The sequence below is a fragment of the Ahaetulla prasina genome, chromosome 12, assembly GCF_028640845.1.
Source record: "Ahaetulla prasina isolate Xishuangbanna chromosome 12, ASM2864084v1, whole genome shotgun sequence".
In the NCBI taxonomy this organism is placed as follows: domain Eukaryota; kingdom Metazoa; phylum Chordata; class Lepidosauria; order Squamata; family Colubridae; genus Ahaetulla; species Ahaetulla prasina.
The window spans coordinates 28,583,917-28,609,498 of record NC_080550.1 but is presented as its reverse complement, the minus strand read 5'-3'; the positions used below and the strand labels follow the sequence as shown (position 1 = coordinate 28,609,498).

The window sequence follows — 25,582 nt, the reverse complement described above, 5'->3', positions numbered from 1 at the left end:
GGGCAGAGGTCGACCGCGAGGGCCTCACTTGTGGGGTCCTCAGGGTCGATTCTCTCGCCCTGCTGTTCAACATCTACATGAAGCCGCTGGGTGAGATCATCAGTGGTTTCGGGTGAGATACCAGCAGTACGCTGATGATACCCAGCTGTATTTTTCCACCCCGGCCACCCCAATGAAGTTGTTGAAGTGCTGTCCCGGTGTTTGGAAGCCGACGGGTCTGGATGGGGAGAAACAGGCTCAAGCTTAATCCTCCAAGACGGAGTGGCTGTGGATGCCGGCATCCCGATTCAGTCAGCTGCAGCCGCAGCTGGCTGTTGGAGGCGAATTATTGGCCCCAAAGGATAGGGTGCGCAACTTAGGTGTCCTCCTGGATGATCGGCTGTCGCTTGAAGATCATCTGACGGCCGCTCCAGGAGGGCCTTCCACCAGGTTCGCCTGGTTCGCAGTTGCGCCTTCCTTGATCGAGATGCCTTATGCACAGTCACTCATGCGCCTGCTACCTCTCGCTGGATTACTGTAATGCTCTCACATGGGCTCTTGAAGTGCACTCGGAGGCTCCAGTTAGTCCAGAATGCAGCTGCGCTGGTGATAGAGGAGCTACTGTAGCTCCCATGTAACACCGCTCCTGCGCAGACTGCACTGGCTGCCTGTGGCCTTCGAGTGCACTTTAAGGTGTTGGTTACGACCTTTAAAGCGCCCCATGGCTTAGGACCTGGGTACTTACGGGACCGCCTGCTGTTACCACATGCCTCCCACCGACCCGTACGCTCCCATAGAGAGGGACTTCTCAGGGTGCCGTCCGCCAAACAATGTCGGCTGGCGGCCCCCAGGGGAAGGGCCTTCTCTGTGGGGGCTCCACACTCTGGAACGAGCTTCCCCAGGTCTACGCCAAATACCTGACCTTCGGACATTCCGTCGCGAACTAAAGACACATCTTTATTCGCGGGGCTGGCCTAAATTGGATTTTAATGGGAAATTTTATTAATTTTAAACGGGTTTTAGTTTATGGTAATTTAATTTCAGGCTAATTTTAAATAAGTTTTTTAAATGATATTTTAACTTGTATATTTGTATTGCTGGTTTTATCTTGCCTGTACACCGCCCTGAGTCCTTCGGGAGAAGGGCGGTATAAAAATCAAATAAAATAAATAAATAAATAAATAAATAAACAGATGTGTCCCCCCTCCATTCTGCAAGTCACCCACATTGTGATCTTAAGCGCTGGGCCAAGTTTCTTCTGGTGCAGAATGTCAGTTTGTTTCCCCCCAACCTGTTCCTTGCTGGTTTACCTATGGCCAAGGGCACAACAGCTTTCCTTTGTCTTTGGAATTTTGTTCTGGAGGTCTTCATGGTGCGTTCCCTCTTTCTGCAGGAGATGAGTGTCGGCTATGCCAATGGCATCCGGGTCATGAGTATGACGCACACGGGAGAGCCCGGCTTCATGCTTTATATCCCCATCGAGGTGAGTGGGGCCTGGACCTAAGGGGGCCTAATCCCCAGATGGCATGACGTCATCCACAATTTGTGTTTTAAGAACTTTTGCCAAAAAATACAGGTGGGAGTTATGAGCACAGTTAAGCCCAAATTTATATTTATATTTAGTGAAAACGTCATTAAGTGAGTTTGGCTCATTTTACAACTTTTATTGCCGCCCTTGTTGACTGAATCACTACAGTTGATAAGTTAGTCACCCGGTTGTTAAGTGAATCTTGCTTCCCCGTTGATTTTGCTTGTCAGAAGGTCACAAAAGGGATCACATGACCCTGGAACAGTCATAAGTACGTGCCAGTTGCCAAGCGGGCGAATTTTGATTATGTGACCATGGGGATGCTGCAAGGGTCATAACTGTGAAAAAACAGCCATAAGTCACTTTTTTCAGTGCCGTTGTAACTTTGAACGGTCACTAAATGAATTGTTGTAAGTCGAGGACTACCTGTGCCTGGACAGTGCCTGTATCATCTTTTCAGGTTCCTAAATTAAGTCAGGGAAGTTTGTTTGGGGAAGTGGCCCCTAGAGGCCATGTTGGGGAAGGCCGATCTATGCTCAGCTCGTCTGCCGCGTCATCGGAGATCATTGACCAAGACTTGCGTCTTGAAGAGACAAGTGACCACGGAACGCTATCAGCCTTCGGTTTCCAGGCTGGTTATTTAAATGCACCTTGTTCTGATCTAGGCTTCCCAAGAGCGTGAAGCAAACTCCTTGTCCTGACAAAAAACCCTTTTCATTAAGTTACTGTGAATTCTTCTCATTCACATCACATCCAGCGAAGTCTTTCAAGGGAGAATTTAGAGTCCCAGACCTTATCTGGCTTGTGGAGCTGCCAGGCCGATATCTTCAAAACTTGGCAAGGAGTCACAAACCGATCAAGCGAACTAATTGTCTCCTGCAAACTCCCCTTCCCTTTTGCTCCTCTTTTATTCCCTCTGGGAGGGGCCCTTCATCGTCCACCTGTGGCTTTACTCCCAAGTCGACCCTTGTTCTTTAGCCTTTCCCTTCGTCTGGCAACCCTGAGCATGCGCACACCGGGAACAGGCTCCAGCTGTTCGTCTGCCTCATTGATGTCTGACTCCAAAGGCAGCTGACAACTGTCAGATGGCCCTGGCCCCCACTCTGCCTTCAACGCAGAGCCCTTGTCAGAGCCTTCCCCAGACTCCAGGACTGGCCCATGTTCCTCCCCAACCTCCTCACTGCTGCCAGATCCATTGGCTGCTGGCGGCCCGCAACACCTCTCTCCGCTCTCTCTCTCCCCTCTGCAGTATGCCCTCCACGTGTACAATGAGGTGATGAGCGTGGGGCAGAAGTATGGGATCCGGAACTCTGGCTATTACGCCCTCCGCAGCTTGCGCATTGAGAAGTTTTTTGCCTTCTGGGGACAAGACCTGGACGCTTTCACCACCCCGATGGAATGCGGGCGAGAATTCCGGGTGAAGCTGGACAAGGTGAGCAGAGGTGGTCCCTGAAGGGCAGGCTTGGGGGGAGTGAGTAGCCTCAAGAAACAGGGTGGCAGTTTCTAGCACTGTGCCTTTCGGCCTCCCACCGCCTCCAGTTGCTGCCTCCTTTGGGGATCGCAACAGGGCGACAACACAGAAGGTTCCGAGTTAGGCTTGTGCGTTGGGAATGGGCCACGCACAAGGGAGTCCTCAACATACCATTTATGTTCCCCAAAATACTCTTAAGGGTGTTTATTCCTTTCAGCCAGGGGTCTCCAACCTTGGCAACTTTTAAGACTTGTGGACCTCAACTCCCAGAATTCCCCAGCCAGCATTGTTGGCTGGGGAATTCTGGGAGTTGAGGTCCACAAGTCTTAATGTTGCCAAGGTTGGACATCTCTTACTTTAAGCCCAACATCCCCCAAAATGATTTTTCATGGCAGGAGCATTTAAGATTTTAATTTTCAAGAATTAGGGGATTGGAACAGACCCAACACTTCAGCCCAGCTGTTCCAGTAATGTCACGTGCCCCCCACCCCCCCAAAAGTTGTAGACAACGTCTGTGTTACAACCACAGATTCTTTGGGTAGCCTGGGGAAGTTTCTGTTATTCCCCACCCACTCTCTCTCCATCCCCAAAAACAGTATCATGCTCTTGTGAGAAATCCGAAGTAAACTTCATATGAAGTATGTGTCAACCGTCCCATTCAGTCGTCTAGCAAAGAAAGACCCCTGGCTGTTCATGTTTGCCAAGAGTACACTTTACTGAAGCTTAAAGGGTTACAGAAGTAGTGAAGTTGAATCTGAGGTTTTCGCACACCAACAATACAAAGTAAATTCTCCTCTTCCATCCCCCAGCAATCCCTCTGTTATTTGTAAACATCCAATTAGGTGCTTGTATATTGTTTAGGAAGCAGGCGCTCAGTTCCTAGCTCTGTATATCGTTAGTTGACCTTGGCTGGCTGAAGCTTCTCACAAGGCTCAGCTGGGCTTTTATCCGCCCCCCTTCTTCTTTACAGTCCAGTCTCCCCCCTCCCCTCCGTCGCTAATGTCAGGCTGTCAGTTCGTGAAACTTAGATAGGAGAGAGGCAGCTATGACAGTTTTCTTCTAAGAAGTATGAAAATCCCAGCACCACAAACAACTTTGGAATAGAATAGAATAGAATAGAATAGAATAGAATAGAATAGAATAGAATAGAATAGAATAGAATAACTTTATTGTCACTTTGAATGTACAGAAATCGGCATACGTTAAAATGAAATTTTGTTGCATACAGCTCTCAAAGGGTACACCTCCAATACACACTACATAAATGTGACTAAATAAATAAATACCAAATTATGCATATGCCCACATATATTATATGACAGGGAGAAACAACACAGTCTAGTTTGGATGTATACATGTACATGGTGAGAGAAACGAATCTTGTGAGTTTGCCAGATGGATGGCATAGGAAACAAAGCTGTTACAGAATCTGGTAGTCGTGCTAGAAATACTTTGAAACCTCCTCCCAGAGGGGAGCAACAGAAACAGACTGTAAAGTGGGTGCGTGGGTCTCTAACAATGCTTTGAGCTCTAAGCACATAGCGCTTATAAGCAGCATCCTGAATAACAGGAAGCGAGTGCCCTATAATCATCTACGCTGTCCTCACCACTCTCTGTAGGGACTTTCTATCTGAGGCACTGCAGCCACTAAACCAAACAACAATGCAGTTTGTTAAAATGCTCGCCAGTGGGTTGCTTGCCAAGTGGATCTTTCCCAGCAGTAAGTAGACGAAAGAGCTGAAGTGGATCGAATCCTGTCTCCTGATGTGTCTGTGTCTCTCTCTCCCTTCAGGGCATGGATTTCATTGGGAGGGACGCTCTGATGGCTCAGAAGCAGGAAGGGGTTTACAAGCGTTTCACCATGTTCATCCTGGAAGACCATAACACTGACCTGGACTTGTGGCCCTGGTGGGGGGAGCCCATCTATCGCAATGGCTGCTATGTGGGCAAGACCACCAGCAGCGCTTACAGTTACACCCTGGAGAGGCATGTCTGTCTAGGCTTTGTTCAAAACCTGGACCCCGAGACCGGCAAGGAGCAGCTGGTCACCCCAGACTTTGTCAACCGGGGCGAATACGAGATCGACATTGCGGGGCAGCGCTTCCAAGCCAAGGCCAAGCTGTACCCCTTCAGCTCCCTCTTCACCTCCCGCCGGCGCAAGGACGAGATGGAATTCAGCGGCTTCCAGGGAAAATAATCCCGCAAAGCGCCAGACTTTTCCCACATTGCTCTTTGGACTTCTTAAGACTTCCTGGTCTGTTACATTTTGTATATTTTAACCCTTTCCCTTCCTTCCTTCCTTCCTTTCCCAAAGTGATCCTGCAGCTCCCAATCTAAAGGGGTATTTATGACGGGGAGGTGCGACCCTCCATTTCCAGAGCAAGCAGCGACTTCTCTGGTCCCTCAGCTGTCATGGAGAGTTTGAGGTCTGGGGAACTTGGTGGGATCCCCTTGGGATCTGGAATGGCCTGCAGATTGAGACCTGTTGCTCACTAGGGGCGCCTGCTAACGTTCGCTCACTTACTGGCCCTGGCCCTACCAGCTACCCTTCAAGAAGGGTCAATAGAAATGGCAAGAGGATTATCTCATCTTTATCTCCAGGGCAGGAGATGGTGCAGTCTGTGAGCAGGAGGCTCTTGGTAGTTGTGGCGTGCATCTGCATCGATCTATGGCAGGGGTCTCCAACCTTGGCAGCTTTGCTGGCTGGGGAATTCTGGGAGTTGAAATCCTCCAGGATTAACGTTGCCAAGGTTGGAGACCCCCGATCTATGGGACCACGGAAGTCCCTCAGATAGGAATAGAGCTGCCTGATGTTACTTATCTCCTCCTAACAGCCCTCTGCTCCCTCTTCAGGATCTCTTTCATGAGAGCTGCCTCTCAGGTCGTTGTCCTGTCACAGCCAACTCCATCTTGGGTGCCCTCCAGAGACGTGGACTTCAGCTCCCAGGATTCTCAGCACAGACATGGGAGATAATGAGAGACTGCAAGGCAGCAGGGCTGGAGGAAGCCCTTTCCTTGCATATCTGCGGCTTGTGCAATAGACGGGGGTGGGGGTGGGGGTGTCGAGACTTTGGGGTAAGCAGCGTGCTTAGTAATTTTTAAGGCTAATCCAACATGCAGCTCGCTTTGGGATCTAACCGTTGTTCCCCCTCATCCCCACCTCCCCGATCTAAACTATTTGGCCGAAAATGATGCTAGTGCTGTAGCTCCAACCCTGGTGATCATCTCATCAGCATGAGGTTGGGCAATCGGCAACCCACCTGGAGACTTCCTTCCCTGTCATTTTTGGAGCTCCAAAGGCCCACCGCATGATGACAGCGGCAAGGTTCTGCCACAAACCAAAAAGGCCGCCACAGTGCAGCTTTTTGCTTGGTGGGAAGTGCAGATAAGCAGTGATGAAGTCTTCTTGTAGTGCTTCTGGCCGGCTTAATGCTTTGCCTCTTTGTCTCCTATCCTGGCCACCCACAGCGGGGCGGGTGTGTGTGTGTGTCTCAGCAATTCTTGGCCAGGGAGACTGGCTCTTTGGACACCTAGCCTTGCCTCTTCTCTCGCCAAGAGAATAAACGCCATGCTTCCTCTTCTTTCCTCCTAGCCAGCTCGTTCACTCTAATCCTCCTCTTTTAGCCTCCCTCTGGATGGAGAAGGCTGGGGAGGAGGAGTTGTGGAAAGTGGTTCAGTTCCAAAGGTCTCTTCATTGGCTGCCAGCGATGTTTGGATGGGCTCTTCTCCTTGCCCTTCCTTTGCTCTACCTGTGATCTCTCTCCTCTGCCAGTCAAGGTGTGTGTAGCACCTGCCCCTCTGAACCTGCCAGTTTCCCATCCTGGGATGAGCAGTAGGGAAGAGTGTTTTCCAAACATCTCTTTGTGAAAAATTCCCTTTATAGGGATTTTTGTCTCATCCTGAGAGTCTGTTCAGGCCTTGTTTACGACCCAAGGTGGTATCTTCAGGCTCCGGGGACGAGGGCAGTTTGGAAGCAGCACCGACTGAAGCCCAGCAGGGTCTGCTGAGAATAGCTCAGGGGCTGCCCAGAGACCCTCAGCCTCTCTGTGCCTCTTCCTTTCAGGCTGGCTAGGCTGCAGCACCCTGAAGGCTGGAAAGAGGGGCAGAAGAGCTGGCCACTCCCATGGGAGAATACTGGGCAGGAGGATCAGAGAAGCCTCTGGTGACAGCCAGCCTTCCCCAATGGGTGCCGCTCGGGTTGGGTTGCACTATAGTTCCCATCACCTATCCCCGTTGAGGGGTCTGTTTTTTGCCTATCCAAGCTCTTCCCCCTTTGTCCTTGTGCCAAAGAGATGATCTGCTTCGTTGCCTTTTGCATCATCAGCGTTGCAAGAGTTTGAGTGAAGACCTTCCGCCCCCTCCTCACTTTTTGCACTGCCTACCAAGCTTCTCCCTGTGTGTTTGCCCGGGCTCACGTTCTCCTTCCAGAACCTCTTCTGTGCAGTTCTCGTCTTTCTTTGCCTTCTGGCCTAGCTGCCCCTCCCTTTTGGGGAAATGCTGGAGGACTCCTGCCGGGAACCACATGTCCCTCTGCCGCCCGCCTTCCCTTGCAGCCCCTTCCTCCTTTGTCATTCTCCGATGCACTTTAGGAATGTTCCGCTCCTTTGGCGTTGAATGCCCCTCCAACCTGGATCTTGGGTTTCCTTCTAGAATTCGCCTCCCAAATCGATGGAGGGAAAGATCATTGTTATTAATACGTCGTGATCATTTACGAAAACTGAAAAGCTTCCCTGGGCAGCTACTTCCACATGGCCTGAAGCTGAGGAAGCCGCCGCTGCTCCTCCTCTTCAGAGTGCCTTACGCTCGCGATGTGACCACGGAGGGCTTAGCTCGGCCTTGCCCTCTGCCCCGTCTCAGCCAGTTTAGTGCCTAAAAGCCTTGGACTCATCCGGACACCATTGGCTGAGACATAGAAAACCCTCCTGGCTTTGCAAGGTATCTTGGCAGACTTCGCTGGGGAAATCTGCTTGTCTGAACTCCGCAGGTCTTCTTCAGCAGATTGTTCCCGGCCTGAAGCCCCCCCATGGGAGCATCAGCTTCTCCCCACCCTCTACCAGTTCTGCCCTTCTCCAACTGGGAAGCTGCTGCTTCAGCACACAACCTATCTGCAAGGAACTCCTGTCCCAGAGGTTTGTTTTTTTTGTAAAGGCCACCGTGTTTGTACATCAATAAAGACTTGATTAGCTACAAATGCCGGCTAGTCTGGATGTTGGTTTTGGAGTATTCCAAATAACTAGGCAGAGTTTGGGCTGCCAGCCTCTGCATCTTGGGTTAGGGAGGGACATTCCTGAGCAGCCTGTGAATCCAGTGCTGGCTCAGTGCTCATTTGGGAAGGATGTGAGTGCTAGGGCAGGGGTCTCCAACCTTGTCAACTTTGCTGGCTGGGGAATTCTGGGAGTTGAAGTCCGCCAGGCTTAAAGTTGACAAGGTTGGAGACCCCTGGTTTAGATACTCTGCCTTTGGGGGCTCAAGCGGCTAAGCAGCCAAGTTAGGAATATGCAGCGGATGAGGATGGGGGCAGCTCTTTGCACTGCTTTGGCATTTGGGGAAAAGAGCAGCCCATTAGCTTCAAAAGATGCGCTCGTCCTGCCATGCACTGGAGCCCCAATAGTTGATCGGCAGAATTGCAGCCTCAGTTTCCCACATGTGCCTGCTACGCATGTGACCAAGTTTCTGAAGGGTCACTTTTTCATTCATAAAGCAATCTTCCCATGAGCCCACCTTACAAAGAAAAAACAATTTTGTTCTTATTTGGACCTACAGTAGTCATTCCACACTGTTGCCTTAAATTAATCGACTACGTATAATAACCAGCCTATGTAGTCATCTATGGGTCTCTCTTGGGCTAACTCAGAAAACTGAATTCAAGACACCATGCATAGGTAGACCTAAGAGTAGAACTAGGTTGGTTTGCAGTGGGAGGGAAACAAATTGGGACTCTTTTCAATTAACAGCTCAGAAACTTACAGGTAATTTGCCAGTCGGAAAAAGTGCTGTCAGCTGTCTGGTTTTTAACCAAGGGCAGTTGTGTCTTGCAAATGCAGCTATGCTATCCCTGCCGCTTGAGTGCACAAGATGGGCACCTGCGCATTTGGTTAAGATGACCGTGACTGAGCAATGCTTCTCAAAAAGTTGTGGGCCTTGGATAGCATAGTTGTGGTTGCCACCAGCTTTTTTGAACACCTGTTCCCAAAGCTTATGACCTTGTTTCCAATCTTGATGATTTCTTCTCCATCGGATGACTCACCACAATTTTTTATATCAGCCAAAGCATTTGACACAGGATGATGGCAAAACACTGTATTTTAATAACTATCTATACATCAAATTTGGTTTGCTTATAAACAGGGTTCACTTGTATTGTCTGAGCGAGGCTGTTTTAACCCAGATGCCTGTAAACGATTCCCAGCCAGGATGGGAGGCAAGTTATTAAAAAACAACAACACCAAACCAATTTCTGCCAAAAGGTGTCACAGCCACCCAGCTCTTGATGGAATGTAGTGATTATGATGGTCCAGAAAACTATCCGTCTCTCTTCACCCAAATGGGGAATAAATGCTAGCAGCGTCCTCTTGGACCTGGCCAGAAAGGTTGCAATCCTGAACAGCTCTTTTTACCCACATCCCTTGGCTGAATTTCCAAGCTCTGCAGAGTTTCATGCCATTTGGCCTTCTTGTGTTTAAAAGCAGCACAAAAACTTGCATTCAGGCTCCATCTGATAAAGCTCCTTGACCCTTCCTGGGAGATTGCTCTTGCCTGCAAAGATTTATGTGCCTTCCAGCTGTTTCTGCCAGCTGTTGCAAGAACTCCAGTTGCTGTGGTTGGTCTTCCTTGAGGAGCTTCCCATCTATCACTTCTCCACAAAGCCTCTCGAAGGGACCAGATCATGGGGAAAGTGTACAGCCAGGTGGACAGGAGAGAGGAGTATCTGGTTCAACAGATCAAGGCTTGCTTTGGCCTCTTTCATGGCCCATTCTGCATAGAGCAGGGGTCTCCAACCTTGGCAACTTTAAGACTTGTGGACAGAGTTCCTCAGCCAGCAAATTCTGGGAGCTGAAGTCCACAAGTCTTAAAGTTGCCAAGGTAGAGAACTGCACCCTCAAGGTTCCTGCCACATCTGGTAGTCCTGGCCTTCTCCAAGGCCCGACAGGGTTTCAAAGGGGCTCAGAATTCATACTGGGAAACCAACACTGTGACCTTGAAGATGTGCTTCCCTAGAAGGATCTTCTGGGCAAATTCGCTCATTTCCACCTCGGCCTCCAGGATCGCTGGGCCCAGGACTGAGCGGGTCAGCACCAGTTCCCCCGTGTGCTGGTCCGAGCGCTGGATCGCAAGCCTCCCCTGGCTGTTGCCCCCTAGGAGAGCGAAGCGCAGGCTGTCCCCCAGAGAGCTGCTGGTGGACATCTTGAAAAGGACCCAGGGCACGGAGTGGTTGGACTGGAGGGGCAGGTAGTGGAAGGAGATGGCGTGGGCAGCTTTCTGGCAGGCTTGGCTGCCCATGGGGCAAGGGCTCCGTTCACACTGCCTGCAAAGAGGAGGCGGAAAAGAAACACGCAGTCAGGGCTACAAGAGTTTAAAGCCATCTTAGGTGCCCCAAAACATGTCTGAATTGGGGGAAGCATCCTGGCTCTCAGGAGGGAGTTTGCCTCGGGACATAATGGCTGTTGGGTGGGCAAGGGCAGCCCAAAACACCCATTGACCAAAAGGCAGATGGTTGAGCTGCCACTCCATTCCACGGGTCAAAAAGAATGAGATGGACAATCTAAGCCGGCTTGCTTTAATGGCATATTTAATGGTTGCCCACCATCTTGATATTTTCTGATCCCACCTGGCCAATTATCCTGATCATGAATCTTTTCTGGCTGGGGGTACAGAGGGAAAGAGAAAAGGAGAATAAAAAAGGGGAATAAAAAGAGGGCCTTTCCTTAACTAATCTCCCTGGGCTGCCTGAGTCCTCTGACTTGTAGGATCCCTGTGTCTGCCTTTCAATCCTTGCCAACTTCAGCCCGATTTGTTTTGATAGGCATGGCCTGTTCCTGCAAAGGGCCCCCCTTCGATTCCAGACAGCAAAGGGGTCAGTTTCCTGTTCAGAAACTCTTCCAAAACCTTCGCCATGATGAGCACAGAAAGGCTGGAAGTCAGTTCCGGAATTCCTTAGGACAATTCTTAGGACAAGAACAGAACAAAATAACAGAGTTGGAAGGGACTTTGGAGGTCTTCTAGTCCAACCCCTTGCTCAGGCAGGAAACCCTGTACCATTTCAGGCAAGTGACTGTCCAGCCTCTTCTTAAAAGCCTCCAGTGATGGAGCACCCACAACTTCAGGTGGCAAGCTGTTCCACTGGTTAATTGTCCTCATTGTTAGAAATGTCTCCTTAGTTCCAGGTTGCTTCTCTCTTTGATTAGTTTCCACCTATTGGTTCTTCTCCTGCCTTCAGGTGCTTTGGAAAATAGGGTGTCCCCCTCTTCTTTGTGGCAGCCCCCTAAATATTGGAACACTGCTATCATATGAAACATATGAAGAACGGTTGCAGGAACTGGGCCTGGCTAGTCTAGCGAAAAGAAGGATCAGGGGTGACACCCTATTTTCCAAAGCACAATGAGGCAAGACAAGCAACAATGAATGGAAACTAATCAAGGAGAGAAGCAACCTAGAACTAAGGAGAAATTTCCTGACTGGTGCTTTGGAGAATAGGTTGACTTTGTGGCAGCTTCTCAAATTCTGGAAGACTGCTATCTTGTCACTCCTTGTCCTCCTTTTCACTAGACTCACCCTACCCAATTCTTGCTGTCATCTTTAGCCCACTAAGGACCCAGCCCTCCATCCTCATTCCTGGAGCGTCTACTTACGAGGCCGACGTCTTGACGTAGGTTGTGTTGAACTGAGTCTTGGGGCATTCGGGCTTCACGCAACGGAAGCCCCCAAAGACATTGACGCAAATCTGTCCGCGGCTGCAGTTGTCTTGATTTACGGCACATTCATCCACATCTTGCAAAGACAACAGAGAGAGTCTGTCTGCCTGTCTCATCCCTGGTGGTCTGGAGCCCTGCTGTGTCCTGGCAAACATTAGAGACCCTCACCCTGCTCTAGGAATTTGGCAGAGGGTCAGAACTGCTCTGGGCTGCTGGCACTGTGCCACTTCAATCCCAGCAAGGACCCACAGCAAACAGACAGGGATACAGATGCTGTTGTGGCTCTAGCCCCCACCCCGGGCCTGGCCTGGCCCCATGCCAGAGAGTGACTCAGAGAGTGAGGAGGAAGGGCCATCAGGGCTCCCTTCCGCAGGGCCGGCTTCCCTGGCTCAGCTCCAGGAGCCAGAGGCAGGCCAGGTGGAAGAAATAACAAGGCCTTTGTCTCCTGTATCTCCCCCTGGCCCAGGCAATGCTCCCAGACCCAGCTCAGGACAATCAGTCCTGGTTGGACCCTAGGTTTTGTAGACAGGAGAGGCGGGAACAACAGAAGCAGGGATGGGGCAGGCCCAGGAAGTGCTGAGTCACAGAGCCACACCCCACAGGGTATCAAAGCAGCAGGGGCTGCTATACTACTCCGTGGCGAACAAATCAACTGCTTAGAGAGAACTTGAGCTGAAGTACTGTTTGTTCCTGGTTTCCTGGTTGACTTGCTGGCATCAAGAAAAGATAACAGATTTGGCTGAGATGGCAAAAATCTCAGCCTTTTTGAAAGACAATACACAAGAAAGATACTTAAAGGAATGGAACAAATGGATTGACTATATTCAAAGTAGATATCAGACTAAGAGTTATCAGACTGCCTTTGAATGATTAGGATGTATTATTTCTGATTGTTTTGGGGGAAGTTAGGAATTGATGAGAGTTGTAGGAGTATAATTGAGTTAGGAGAAATTTTTTTTAGCATATATTTGTTTTATTTTTAACTATACCTTGTGTTTATTCCGGAAAGTCGGGGGGGAGGGGGGAGGGAGGTTTGTGAAGGGAGGGGGGAGGGGGGAAAGGGGAAAAAAAAGTTTTGTAAAACTTTTTCAATAAAAAAAAAGAAAAAAGAAAAAAAGAAAAGAAAAGAAAAACTTGGCAGACGCTCGCTAGTTTGCTGCCAGAGCTGATAGCTGCCATGGACTGAATTGCTGGCTAATTAAGTCATCGCTCGTGTCTCCCGGACTGAGGTGGGGGGGACAGAACAGATGCCAGCTCTGTGCAACTCCCCACTGCAACTGATAGCAATATACATGCTGGCTCTGAAGAGATTAGTATGGGGCAGGGTTGTGGCATCCATGCGCTGAGTCCAGCCTCCCGGTACCTCTGGAATGAATGGAGCCAACACTTTCAGCCCCATGTTTTTGCATTTCATGCAGGTAGTCCTCGACTTACAACAGTTCATTTAGTGACTGCTCAAAGTTACAACAGCTGACCATTTTCACAGTTATGACCTTTGCAGCATCCCCATGATCATGTGATCAAAATTCAGGTGCTTGGCAGCTGATTCAGGTTTATAATGGTTGCAGTGTCCCAAGGTCATGTGACCCCCCTTTTGCGACCTTCAGACAAGCAAAGTGTTGGAATACATGCTAGGATGCATTTTTTTGTATTGCAACAAGTTCAGCATCATTCAGCCAATAGAGGGCAGTGTTTAGTTTGCCTCCATGGTTATCATCTATGATAGCTGAGGCAGTTAAGCAGCAAGGCCCCTTGTGACTGTACACTGTGCACACTTCGATTGAGTTGTATGGTTACGTAGCCATCTTTTGCTACCAATCTATATGGCTATTTAATACAGTTAATCCTTCACTTACAACAGTTCATTTAGTGACCGTTCGAAGTGACAATGGCACTGAAAAAAGTGACTTTGCAGCATCCCCGGGGCCATGTGATTAAAATTCAGATGCTTGGCAACTGGTTCATTTTTACGACCGTTGCTGTGTCCCAAAGTCACATAATCTCCTTTTACGATCTTTTGACAACCAAAGTCCATGGGGAAGCCAGATTCACTTAACAGCCACGTTACTATCTTACCAACTGCAGTGATTCACTTAACAACAAAAGATTGTAAAATGGGGCAAAACTCACTGAACAAATGTCTCACTTAGCAACTGACAAGTTTGTGGTCATAAGTCGAGAACTACCTGTAACCCTCTGCTACTATACAACAAAACAAAATACACTAAAACAAAATTTCTACAGAATAACACAAAGTCAAGGGGGAAACTGGATTCACTTAACAACCAGATTACTAACTCACCAAATGCAGTGATTCTGTTAACAACTTTTGCAAGAAAGGTTGTAAAATGGGGCAAAACCCACTGTCTCGCTTAACAACAGAAATTTTGGGCTCAATTGTGGTCATAAATTGAGGACTACCTGTACTTTAAAACACACACAGCTGTGCCTGATCATCATCTTTTAATGACCCCATAATCCCTTGCGGGGTGGAGTCTGGGCAACTGAACGGAGCTGAGTGTTTACTGGCCAGATGCCCTTCCTGTCGCCAGTGTGGAGGGTTTTTTTCAGCAGATATATTCTCATTGTACCCAGAGAGAGAAATATCTGCCTTTACCTAGGATCAAACCCATAGCCTCCTGATTGTGAGGCGAGAGCTCCACCTCTAGGCAACCACACCACTGCCTGATGAGGAGGGTAAAATGAATGGTCTACTTTTCTACAATTTATTCACGAGGATGGGAAGGACTCACCGCTGCATATGTTCTGCTCAGCCTGAAACCGATAGCCTGACGGGCAGGTGCACCGATAAGACCCAGGTAGGTTCATGCATTGATGGAGGCAGATCCTGGTGTGGTAATTGGATTGGTACAGCTGGCACTCGTCCACATCTGCAGCGGAGCAGGAAGCTGCTGAGCGGGCAAGAAAAGAACTCCCCGATCCCTGCTCAACTCAGTGCTCCAGAGAGGGTAAATGCACGCAAATGGGGTTCCCCACTTGGGGTACAATGCTCAGCAAAGCATTGTACCCCAGTGGGCACCGTAGAGCCAAAATGGGCACCGTGGAGCCAAATCACAGTAGAGGGTCTGTTTAGGGTCCTGGAGTGGAGAAGCATTGGCACATTTGCAAAGTGTGCCACAATGGAACCAGAACACAATGAAATGGTTCACATTATATTCTAAGGCAGGGTTTCTCCATCTTGGCAAATTTAAAACATGTGAATTGCAACTCCCAGAATTCCCCAGCCAGCATAGCTTCTGGGAATTGAAGTCCACGGGTCTTAAATGAACTCCCCCCTGGCCTACGTCAAGTGCCTGATCTTCGGACCTTCCGTCGTGAGCTAAAAACATACTTATTTACTCAAGCGGGACTGGCATAATAGTTTGATTTTAAATTGGGGTTTTAAATTTAATTTTAATTATTAGCCGTTTTTGTAATTTTGCTGTTTTAATTTGTTTTAATTGTACATATTTTGTATTTTATCTCTGGCTGTACACCGCCCTGAGTCCTTCGGGAGAAGGGCAGTATAAAAATTTAATTAATAATAATAATAATAATAATAATAATAATAATAATAATAATAATAATAATAATAATAATAATAATAATAAAAAATTTTTTTGCCAAGATGGAGAAACACTGTGCTAAGGCAAAAGAAAACCACCCTATGATAACTTAACCATGGTCTGGTTCACATGACACTCTACAACAGGGGTCTCCAACCTTGTCAACTTTAAGCCTTGGTGGACTTCAACTCCCAGGATTCCTTCCTTCCTTTCTGAACCGAAAACAACCTGTGGAAATGTTCTGTATGGGCTCTTTGGGATTGAGTTTTGCTGGCTGGGGAATTCTGGGAGTTGAAGTCCTCCAGGCTTAAAATTGCCCAGGTGGGAGACCCCTGCTCTACAACATGATGATGGGCAATTCCCTGAGATTGTCCTGCCGACACTCAGTGGCAAAATGACTGGACTTCACCAGTGCAAAGCCAAAGACCCCACCCCCTTTTTCTTAATATCCATTTTCCTCTACTCAAAATCAGGTAGATGTCGGACCGAGAAGATTCCAGGAAGCAGAGCGCCCCATTTCCTCCCTGGCTAAAATGGACTAAAACAGCAGGGGTCTTTTTTGGAGGGGGGGTGTATTTTCAGAAGACTTAAGGGTAGAAATGTGAGTGAGAATAGGAATAGTAGATATCTAGCTTCTTTTTATTTTTTGGTCAAGCAAGATTGGAAGAATCTATGATGCAAGAAATGGTAGAATTCCAGGAGCAGAAATTGCCCATTTGGTTGAGGGTCCCAGTTGGGGTATATGGTTGCTATTATGCCCCCACCCCGTAATCTTACCTTGACACATGCCTCTCCTCGTCAACAGGAAGCCAGCGTCGCAGCTGCATTGGCGGGAGCCCCCCGGATTCTCAACGCAGCGGGGTTGACGGCTGAACGTTGCGTTGCTCACAGCTGCCCTATCTGTGGTCAAGAGGTCACCATTAGGGTGGACTTTGCAGTCCAACGAGCGAGCGAGAGAGAGAGACCAACGAGCAGAGCAGAGGGTGGGGAAGAGATGGGGCCTTTGGGGTCTCCTAGTTGAACAGGCTTTTTACAGCCTCCGCTAGAGGTAATCCTCTACTTATGACCAGTTATTTAGGGACTATAGGTAGTCTACCATAGGGGTCTTCAACCTTGGTCCCTTTAAGACTTGTGGACTTCAACTCCCAGAGTCCCTCAGCCAGCAAAGCTGGCTGAGGAACTCTGGGAGTTGAAGCCCACAAGCCCTAAAGGGACCCAAGGTTGGAGACCCCTGGTCTACCACATACAACAGTTCCTTTAGTGACTGTTCAAAGTTACAACCGCATTGAAAATAGTGACATGACCATTTTTCACAGTTACGACCACTGCAGTAGGATCATAGTCATGGGATCAAAATTCAGATGCTGGGCAGCTAACTCATACTTATGACGGCTGCGGTATCCCAGGGTCGTATGATCTCCTTCTGTGACTCACTTCTGATAAGGAAAGTCAGTGGAGAGTCCCGATTCACTTAACAACCCTGTTACTAACTTAACAACTGTTGTGATTCACTTAAGAACTGTGGCACGAAAAGTCGTATAATGGAGCAAAACTCACTTAGCAAATGTCTCACTGAGCGACAAAAATTTTGGGTTCAGTTGTGGTCGTAAGTTGAGGACTACCTGCATTTGGAGTTATGGTGGCCTCAGAAAAGATGCTTTGTAGCCTGTGAAGCACTTTTAGCCACCATAAAGAGTCAGACTGATTCCGCCCCTCCTGCCGTGGGGTCACATAAACACAATTTAAGCTCCTGGCAACTGACTGGCTGCAGCATTCTGGGGTCACATGATTGCAATTTGTGACATATTTTGCCAGTTTCTTAAAACACTTTTTACTGATTTCTGGAAAAATGCCCATTTAGGAGAACACAGAACAGAATCGTATGTTCGGGTCTTTTCCCGTGTAAGATTGGAAGTATTTAGGCAATGTTTCGATGAGATCTCACTCATCATCTTCAGGCTTTGGCTTTGTTCTTATGTGATATTTAAAATCCACATTTTGCTCACAGGGACCTTGTGAGTCATCTAGTCCAACCCCTCCACCCAAGCAGGAGACCCTACACCATTTCTGCCAGATGACAGTCCAGTCTCTTCTTGAAAGCTTCCAGTGATGAAGCTCCTGCAATTTCTGAAGGCAACTTCTGTTCCGTTGGTTGATTGTTCTCACTGTCAGAAAATATCTCCTTATTTCCAGGTTGAATCTCTCCTTGTTCACTTTCCATCCATTATTCCTTGTCTGGCCTTCGGGTGCTTTAGAAAATAGCTTGACCCCCATCCTCGTCTCTGTGGCAGCCCCTCAAATATTGGAAGACTGCTATCGTGCCTCCCCTGGTCCTTCTCTTCACTACTTGAGCCAAGCTTTCCCCGCAGAAAGGACACAGATCCATCCCTGTTGTTTCTTTGGCACCAACAGTTCTTCCTGTCCTCCCTGGCTGGCCTGGGGTCTCCCATTTCAGCCACCACCTGCTGAGAGACCCCCACCCACCTTTCAATCCGATCCAATGGAAATTAAACACTGACCTTTCAGAGGCAGGTGTGGTGCAGGGGGCTAGAATGTCGCTCTAGGTTGGGAGCCCCCACATCCAAAATCCCTGCCCAGCTGCCTTGCCCTCCCTCCCTCCCTCCCTCAAGGGAAAAGAGGAGCAAACAGCCAGTCCTGCTTCTTGGATCCTCAGGATTTTGCTAGCGCAGCAGTCCCAGGGTCTCTGTCACTTACAGGTGTGAAGGGGGGCCTGGCAGTTGCTCCCCGACCAGCCGCTGGGGCACAAGCAGCTGTAGCGGTGGACGGCATCCACGCAGGTCCCTCCATTGGCACAGGGGCGACTGGCACAATCACTGGTGCCTGGTTGGGGAATAAAAGAAGGAGGAGATGCTTTAATTGGCCAAGGGTTGAGAGACCAAGTCTGCTGGGAAGCCAGTTTCACTTAACAACCGGGTCACTAATTTAACATCTGCAGTGATTCATTCAACAACGATGGCAAGAAAAATGGGACAAAACTCACTTAAGATTTCTCTGTTGAGTTTTGCCCCATTTTACAACTTTTCTTGCCAACGTTGTTGAATGAATCACTGCAGATGTTAAATTTCTCTGTTAAGTTAACATACAGTAAATTCGGGGCTCATTTTATACTCAAGTTGAGGACTATCTGTAGATGCATGTGGGAGGCGAGACTGTTTCAAAGTCAATATCACGAGTGGGAGACCCCTCCTTTCACCTACTTTTGCAGAAGGCCTGTCGTCCACTCCAGGTCCTGTTCTCCAGGCAGACCCGAGTCTCAGACCCGGTCAGTGCAAAGCCAGGGTTGCAGACAAAATGGACCTCATTCCCCACGGTCGTTCCCCTGCCCAGCCTCCTGCCGTTGGTGGGCGCAGAAGGGAGAGTGCAGCTCTCTGTGGGGAGCAAGACAGAAGAAGAATAGAATAGAATAGAATAGAATAGAATAGAATAGAATTTTTATTGGCCAAGTGTGATTGGACACACAAGGAATTTGTCTTGGTGCATATGCTCTCAGTGTGCATAAAAGAAAAGATACGTTCATCAAGCTGGAGACACTTCTTGGTACCTCAAACAACTCCTGGCTTAATCAGAAGCGCCTTTCTATTAGAATAACAGAGCTGGAAGGGACTTTGGAGGTCTTCTAGTCCAACCCCCTGCTCATGCAGGAAACTCTATACCATTTCAGACAAATGGTTATCCAAGATCTTCTTTAAAACTTCCAGTGTTGGAGCATTTACAACTTCTGGATGCAAGTTGTTCCACTGATTAATTGTTCTAACTGTCAGGAAATTTCTCCTTAATTCCAGGTTGCTTCTCTCCTTTATTAGTTTCCATCCATTGCTTCTTGTCCTGCCCTCAGGTGCTTTGGAGAATAGTTTGACTCCCTCTTCTTTGTGGCAACCCCTGAGATGTTGGAACACTACTATCATGTCTCCCTAGTCCTTCTTTTCATTAAACTAGACATACCCAACTCCTGCAACCATTCATCGTATGTTGAACAGTTGCAGGAACTCCAGTCCCTTAATCATTCTAGTTGTTCTTCTCTGCACTTTTTCTAGAGTCTCCATATCTTTTTTACATTGTGATGACCAAAACCAATGCTGTATTCCAAGTGTGGCCTTACCAAGGCATTATAAAGTGGTATTAACACTTCACGTGATCTTGAAGCAGCCCAGAACTGTGTTGGCTTTTTTGGCAGCTGCTGCACACGGCTGGCTCATATCTAAATGGTTGTCCACTAGGACTCCAAGATCCCTCTCACAGGTACTACTATTGAGCAAGGTACCACATATACGGTACCTGTGCATTTGGCTTTTCTTGCCTAAATGTAGAAATTTACTTTTTTCACCATTGAATTTCATTTTGTTAGACAGCACCCAGTATCTTTCCTGATCATACAGCTGAATATAGACCTGAGAACTCCAAATACAAAGGACCAGACCCCATTGCTAATTTCTCGTGGCACCACTGTTCATAGAAACTTAGAAGAAAAGAGTTGGGTGGGAATTAAAAACTTCCTGGGCAAACTTAAAAGGCTATTTTCCAGTGGGGAAAATGCCAGCAGACTCAAACAAAGTCTTCTGGTGAAATCTGTTGTGGTTAAAAAATAAATAAAACCAAACAAAATAGTATCTGAAATGCTCTTGGATTTATTTTAACCACAATGCATTAAATATGTACAGTATGACTCAGAATAGAACTGCAAGGAACCTTGGAAGTGTTCTAGTCCAACCCCTGCTCAAGCAGGAGACCCTAGACCATTTCAGACAGACGAAGAGGCAGTCCAGTAATGAAGCACCCACAACTTTTTGGGGCAAGCCGTCCCACTGGTTCTCACGGTTAGGAAGTGTCAGGCTGCCACTTCCATCACTTGTAACTCACAGGACGAATGGAAGAAATCTGCCACCTTCAGAACTGGTTCTCCTTTTCCTTCTTCCTCCCTTCCCCTTTTCCTTTGGTGAGATTTGGAAGAAGCCTGATTGCAGATAATCCACAGCAAGTCTATTGGACTTCTATTGGCAGATCTGGATTCAAATCCAGCCTTGAAACAACCCACCTAGGAAGGTGGGTGTTGTGTCTGCGCCCCCCAAGCCGGGCCTCCTGCCAGAAAGTGACTCAGAAAGTGAGGGGGAAGGGCCATCAGGACTTAGCTCTGGAGCACCGGCTTCCTTGGCTCAGCTCCAGGAGCCAGAGGCAGGCCAGGTGGAGGAGATAACGAGGCCTCCATCCCCTGACTCTTCCCCACCCCAGGCCACGCCTCCAGACATGGCTGATGGCAATCAGGCCTGGCTGGACCCTAGGTTTCGTAGGCAGGAGAGGCGGGAACAAAAGAAGCAGGGGTGGGGCAGGCCTAGGAAGTGCTGAGTCACGGAGCCACACCCCACAGAGTATAAAAGCAGCCCTGGCTGCTCTTCTGCTCCGTGACGAGCAAAAATTGAGCTGAACTCTTTGACTCTTGGAGAATTGAGCTGAACATTAGGCCTGGACTGCTGACCTCCTGGTTGCCTGGCAACCCCAAGATAAAAGGAAGACTTTGGCAGGCAGCTGCAGATTCCCTACCAGGACTGATAGCAGCTGTGAACTCAATTACTGGCTCGTTTAGCCAGCTCGTGTGGCTGAGGCCGGGAGGGGACAGAACAGTGGGATACATTTCAGTAAGGTTTAAAGTAAACCTTTAAAATTTATTCATTTTTATTCCAATGAAATCAACTCAATACCCTTTCCCCCTGGATTCTGCAATCTTTGATTCCACAGGAGCCCATGGAGATGATGGGGTTGGGTAAGGGTGGGGGGAGGGGCAAAAGAAGCAAGATGGCATCTGTAATGTACATGAGAGGCGCCATCTTGACTTTTTGGCCCACCTCTTGGTTTGCTGCCCTCTTACCGTTCCGCTTGGCTGGCGGCTTCTGGGCACTGGCTGGCAGGAGCGCCAGCTGCTTCTTCAGGCTTCGCAGGCTGCGCATCTGGGCCGCCTCATGAGCCGACAGCAGCTTCTGCATCTGTTGGATGGCGGCTGCGACGTGTTGCTTGCTCAGGCAGTTCTGGGCAGAGGGAGGAGAGTGGAGCTGGTTTGGAAGGAGCCCCCCGCAGCTGGGTCCCCCCCCCAAGAAATCAGATCAGCCTAAAAGGATTTTCTTCTGGCTGGCACCTCCTCAGGGTCAGCACCCGATCCACCAGGATCACTTGGGGGTGAAAAGGCAACTTGTGCTTGTGATCCCCAAGGATTTAAATCCCGTCTTTATTATAGGTGGTCCTTGACTTACAAGAGTTCATTGAGTGACCGCTCGATGTGACAACTCCACTGAAAAAATTGACTTACGAATCATTTTTCGCACTTATGACCACTGCAGCATCTCCACAGTCATGGGATCAAAATTCAGATGCTTGGTAACTGACTCATATTTATGACGGTGCCATGAAGTCATGTGATCAGCTTCTGGGACCTTCTGACAAGCAAAATCCATGGTGAAGTCACTTAACAACCATGTTACTAACTGAACAACTGCAGTAATTCACTTAACCATAGTGGCAAGAAAAGTCGAAAAATGAGGCAAAATTAACTTAACAAATGTTTTGCTTAGCAACAGAAAGTTTGGACTCAATTGTGGTCGTAAGTCGAGGAGCACCTGTGTTTTATAAATAACTCAAGGTGACGAACAAATCCAACACACCTTCCTCCTCCTATTTTCCCAGCAGCAACAACAACAACAACCCTGTGAGGTGAGTTTGGGCTGTGGGTGATTGGCCTGAAGTCATCCAGCTGGTTTTCATGCCTAAGGCAGGACTTGAACTCTTGATTCTGCAGTTACTATCTTGCCTTTTCTGACCTCCCCTCCTCTCCTGTGGACAGTGTTGCTACAAGGAATTATGGGAACTGTATTTCTTAACTTACTGGGAGAGGCAATTTTGGACATGTACATTTTAGATCATGACCACAGACGGTTGTAAGTTGCCAAAGAAAACTTACGGAGAGCGAAGTCTAAATATTGAGAATGCATGAATCATGAATATTCTTGGCTTTTGGCTCCTGGCCACCCCAACCAGGAACAGCTGGCCTGTGTCTCCTCAGCTCCCCAGCCCCATGCTTCTGGGAACTGCTGGGCATCACCTTTTCTGGGCCCTTTCTGTGTCCTCTTACCTGTGTACTGCTAAGGGGCAGAGGCAGGATGCCGAGAACCATCAGGAGAGTGGCTAACCTGGGCAACATTTTCTGCTCTCCAGGTCTCCTTAACTAAGAAGGAGAAGAGAGAAGAAAAGTTAAATGAAGCTGGACATTCAGTTATGGTCATTGGCAAAGAAGTCAACATTCTATTCCCAGTTTAGAATGAATGAGCCTCCTGCTCAAGCAGGACAACCTATACCATTTCAGACTAGTGACTGTCCAGTCTCTTCTTAAAAACCTCCAGTGATGGAGCACCCATGATTTCTGGATACAAGCTGTTCCACTGGTTAATTGTCCTCACTGTTAGGAAGTTTCTCCTTAATTCCAGGTTGCTTCTTTCTTTGGTTAGTTTCCATTGTTTCTTGTCCTGCCTTTTGGTGCTTTGGAGAATAGGTTGACGTGACCCCCTCTTCAAATATTCCAAATACTGGAATACTGCTATCATGTTCTCCCTAATTCTTTTCTTTAGATTAGCCAAATCCAAATCCTGCAGGCACTCTTCATATGTTTTAGTCTCCAGCCCTTTGATCATCTTAGTTGCTCTTCTTTGAACTTTTTCCAAAGTCTCAGCATCTTTTTTGTCCTCCTCCTCCGGAAGAGAGTAGATCTTCTCCATCATTTCCTTCCCAACCCATCCCACTTTTGGGGAACAGATTGCAAATGGATGCGATCTTAAGAGGGGATCGATTTATTCTTCAAAGCTCTTGCTGATAGGAGAAGAAGCAATCGATGCAAACTAGCCTGAGGAAGATCCAACCTGGAAATAAGAATGAATTTCCTGACAATCGAGGAGACAGCTTGCCTCCTGGAGTTGTGGATGCTCCATCACTGTCAAGAAAAGATTGGATAGCTGTTTGTCTGGGGTGGAATAAGGGCTCCTCCTGCCTTTGGCAGCACCTGGGGGTGGGAGCAAGGTGTTGCCAACTGGAGGAACAGCTTGGGCTGTTTTAACAGATTAACAGAATTGGAAGGGATCTTATGGGTCATCTAGTCCAACCCCCCCACCCAAGCAGGAGACCCTACACCATTTCTGACCGGTGGCAGCCCAGTCTCTTCTTGAAAGCCTCCAGTGATGAAGCTCCCACAACTTCCGAAGGCAACTTCTGTTCCATTGGTTGATTGTTCTCACTGTCAGAAAATTCCTCCATATTTCCAGGTTGAATCTCTCCTTGTTTCCATCCATTATTCCTTGTCTGGCCTTTGGGTGCCTTGGAAAACAGCTTGACCCCCTCCTCTCTGTGGCAGCCCCTCAGATATTGGAAGACTGCTATCATGTCTCCCGTGGTCCTTCTCTTCACTAGACTAGCCAGGCCCAGTCCTTGCAATGGAGCTGAGGGAGGTTGTGGGTCCGGAAACAACAGCAAGAGAAACCTCCGGGTGCCCCCCCCTCCATCAGAGGTCTCCTGACCAGCCTCCCCACTTCCCAGGGGAGCTGCTGCCCACCCTGGTCTGTGGGTCAAAGCAAAAGCTGCTCCTGCAGCATCAGGATCGGTGGGCTAACTTCGGGGAGAGGAAGGAGGGGGGGGAGCAGCAGGCGAAGCCAGACCAGGGCTGGGGAAGTGGGGTGCTAAACGGGATGCCCCTCAAAAGCCTCTGCTGTGGCTGCATCCCCTCCCTTCTCCAAAGGACGGAAAGAGGAGGCTGGAAAAGAGCCGGGATGGGATGAAGGCGGGCGAGGGTACCCACCTGGCTGAGGGTCTTTCCGGCGGGACCCGGGCGAGGCTCCTCTCCTCCTGCCAGCCGCTCTCGCCCGGCTGCCTTTTATCCCCTTGGCCGGACTCGCCCCGCGTGGGAGGCGGAGGCGCTTCTGCTGGGCAGCCACTCGTTGGACGGGTCGGGGGGGCGAGGGGGGTGGGTGGTCACCAGCCCCGCAGTCTGGGTCCCCCGCCCTCGCTCGGGTGCTGCGCTTTGCCCATCGAAGGAGCCGCGAGGGCACCCTCCGGGTGGAAAGGTGGGGCGGGGGGGGGTCTTCGAATTGCCCTAATTTGAAATTTTTGGAACGATGCAATGGAACAGAAGTTGCCCGCGGAAGTTGCGGGAGCTTCATCACTGGAGGCTTTGAAGGAGAGACTGGGCAGTCCTTGGCCTGGAAGGGTCTAAGGTTTCCTTGCTTGAGCAGGAGGCTGGACTAGAAACCGGGGGTCTCCAACCTTGGTCCCTTTAAGACTTGTGGACTTCAACTCCCAGAGCTCCTTTGCTGGCTGAGGGACTCTGGGAGTTGAAGTCCACAAGTCTTAAAGGGACCAAGGTTGGAGACCCCTGGACTAGATGACCTCCAAGGTCCCTTCCGACTCAAATTACCCTGAAAGGGCGAAGTAACCTCGGATGCCTGTTCGGGAAGCGGAGCCAGCCTCGCTGCTCCGTTCGCTTGTTTCTCCGAGGCTCAGAAAGTGGTCCGGGTTTTCCCTGGAAAAAAGGGGGGTGGGCAAAAGGGCAGGAGAAAGCCCCCATTTATGAGATGCTGCCCACCCCACCCCCAATATAATCACATATCCCTGGCACCCCCAGGACTGAAGGGAGTCCTTGTTTTCCCACCTGGGCACCAGGGAATCGGGGAAATGCAACATTTCAGGGATGTTGAGGAAGCCACAATTCCTAATCTGCTGCAAACCTGGTTTAACCCTAGAAGCCGTTGCTGCGAGTCACTTTTTAAACTCCTACCTGAAGATCAACAGTCCGAAAGCAGCGACCTCGGATCTTTAGAGACTCAGCTGAGAAAATTTGGGGGGCGGGAGGGGCGAGGCGGGAGGCTGGTTCGTGGGAGAGGGGGCAGCCCCCCCCCCTACATTTCTGGAAAATTGGACGGGTGATTCACCCTGCTTCCTTCAAGGGGCAGCTGTAGGGAAATGGGGAGGGGTGCACAAGGGGCCCCTCCATGTCAGCTCCTCCTCCGTCCCTGGAATTCCAAGGCTTGTCCTCAACTTGCAACAGTTCCTTTAGTGACCGTCCGAAGTGACGACGACACTG

At 49.1% G+C, this 25,582-nt stretch overlaps 2 protein-coding genes and 1 long non-coding RNA gene across 4 annotated transcripts in view; 1 reads left to right on the top strand and 2 right to left on the bottom strand.

Moving 5' to 3' along the window:
• Positions 1-9,720, top strand: part of PDPR (pyruvate dehydrogenase phosphatase regulatory subunit) — a 40,536-nt gene extending 30,816 nt beyond the window's left edge. For both annotated transcript variants that reach the window (XM_058154986.1, XM_058154985.1), the window contains exons 16-18: positions 1,373-1,462; positions 2,757-2,939; positions 4,771-9,720. In XM_058154986.1, the coding sequence (XP_058010969.1) occupies positions 1,373-1,462; positions 2,757-2,939; positions 4,771-5,175 (678 nt within the window). In that variant the 3' untranslated portion in view covers positions 5,176-9,720. The remainder of the gene's footprint in view (positions 1-1,372; positions 1,463-2,756; positions 2,940-4,770) is intronic.
• Position 9,721: 1 nt separating this feature from the next.
• On the bottom strand, positions 9,722-12,884 carry LOC131184061 (fibulin-7-like). Its single transcript, XM_058154987.1, has 2 exons — positions 11,828-12,884; positions 9,722-10,503 (listed from the first exon to the last, which is right to left on the bottom strand). The coding sequence occupies exons 1-2, from the start codon at positions 12,043-12,045 to the stop codon at positions 10,143-10,145; spliced, it is 579 nt and encodes a 192-aa protein (XP_058010970.1). The 5' UTR covers positions 12,046-12,884; the 3' UTR covers positions 9,722-10,142.
• A 3,382-nt stretch (positions 12,885-16,266) lies between these two features.
• On the bottom strand, positions 16,267-18,794 carry LOC131184062 (uncharacterized). The gene is made up of 3 exons (XR_009151903.1): positions 18,675-18,794; positions 18,172-18,297; positions 16,267-16,356 (listed from the first exon to the last, which is right to left on the bottom strand). It is a non-coding gene; the product is annotated as an uncharacterized LOC131184062 (long non-coding RNA).
• Between the last annotated feature and the right edge of the window lie 6,788 nt (positions 18,795-25,582).

What these genes read in the sequence shown, in the direction of transcription:
- LOC131184061 (XM_058154987.1), bottom strand. Translation starts at nt 12,045, where the DNA reads ATGTTTGCCAGGACACAGCAGGGCTCCAGACCACCAGGGATGAGACAG. An exon ending in TACGTCAAGACGTCGGCCTC is followed by an intron (nt 10,504 to 11,827) that starts GTAAGTAGACGC and finishes TCCTCTTTGCAG; the next exon opens with GCAGTGTGAACGGAGCCCTT.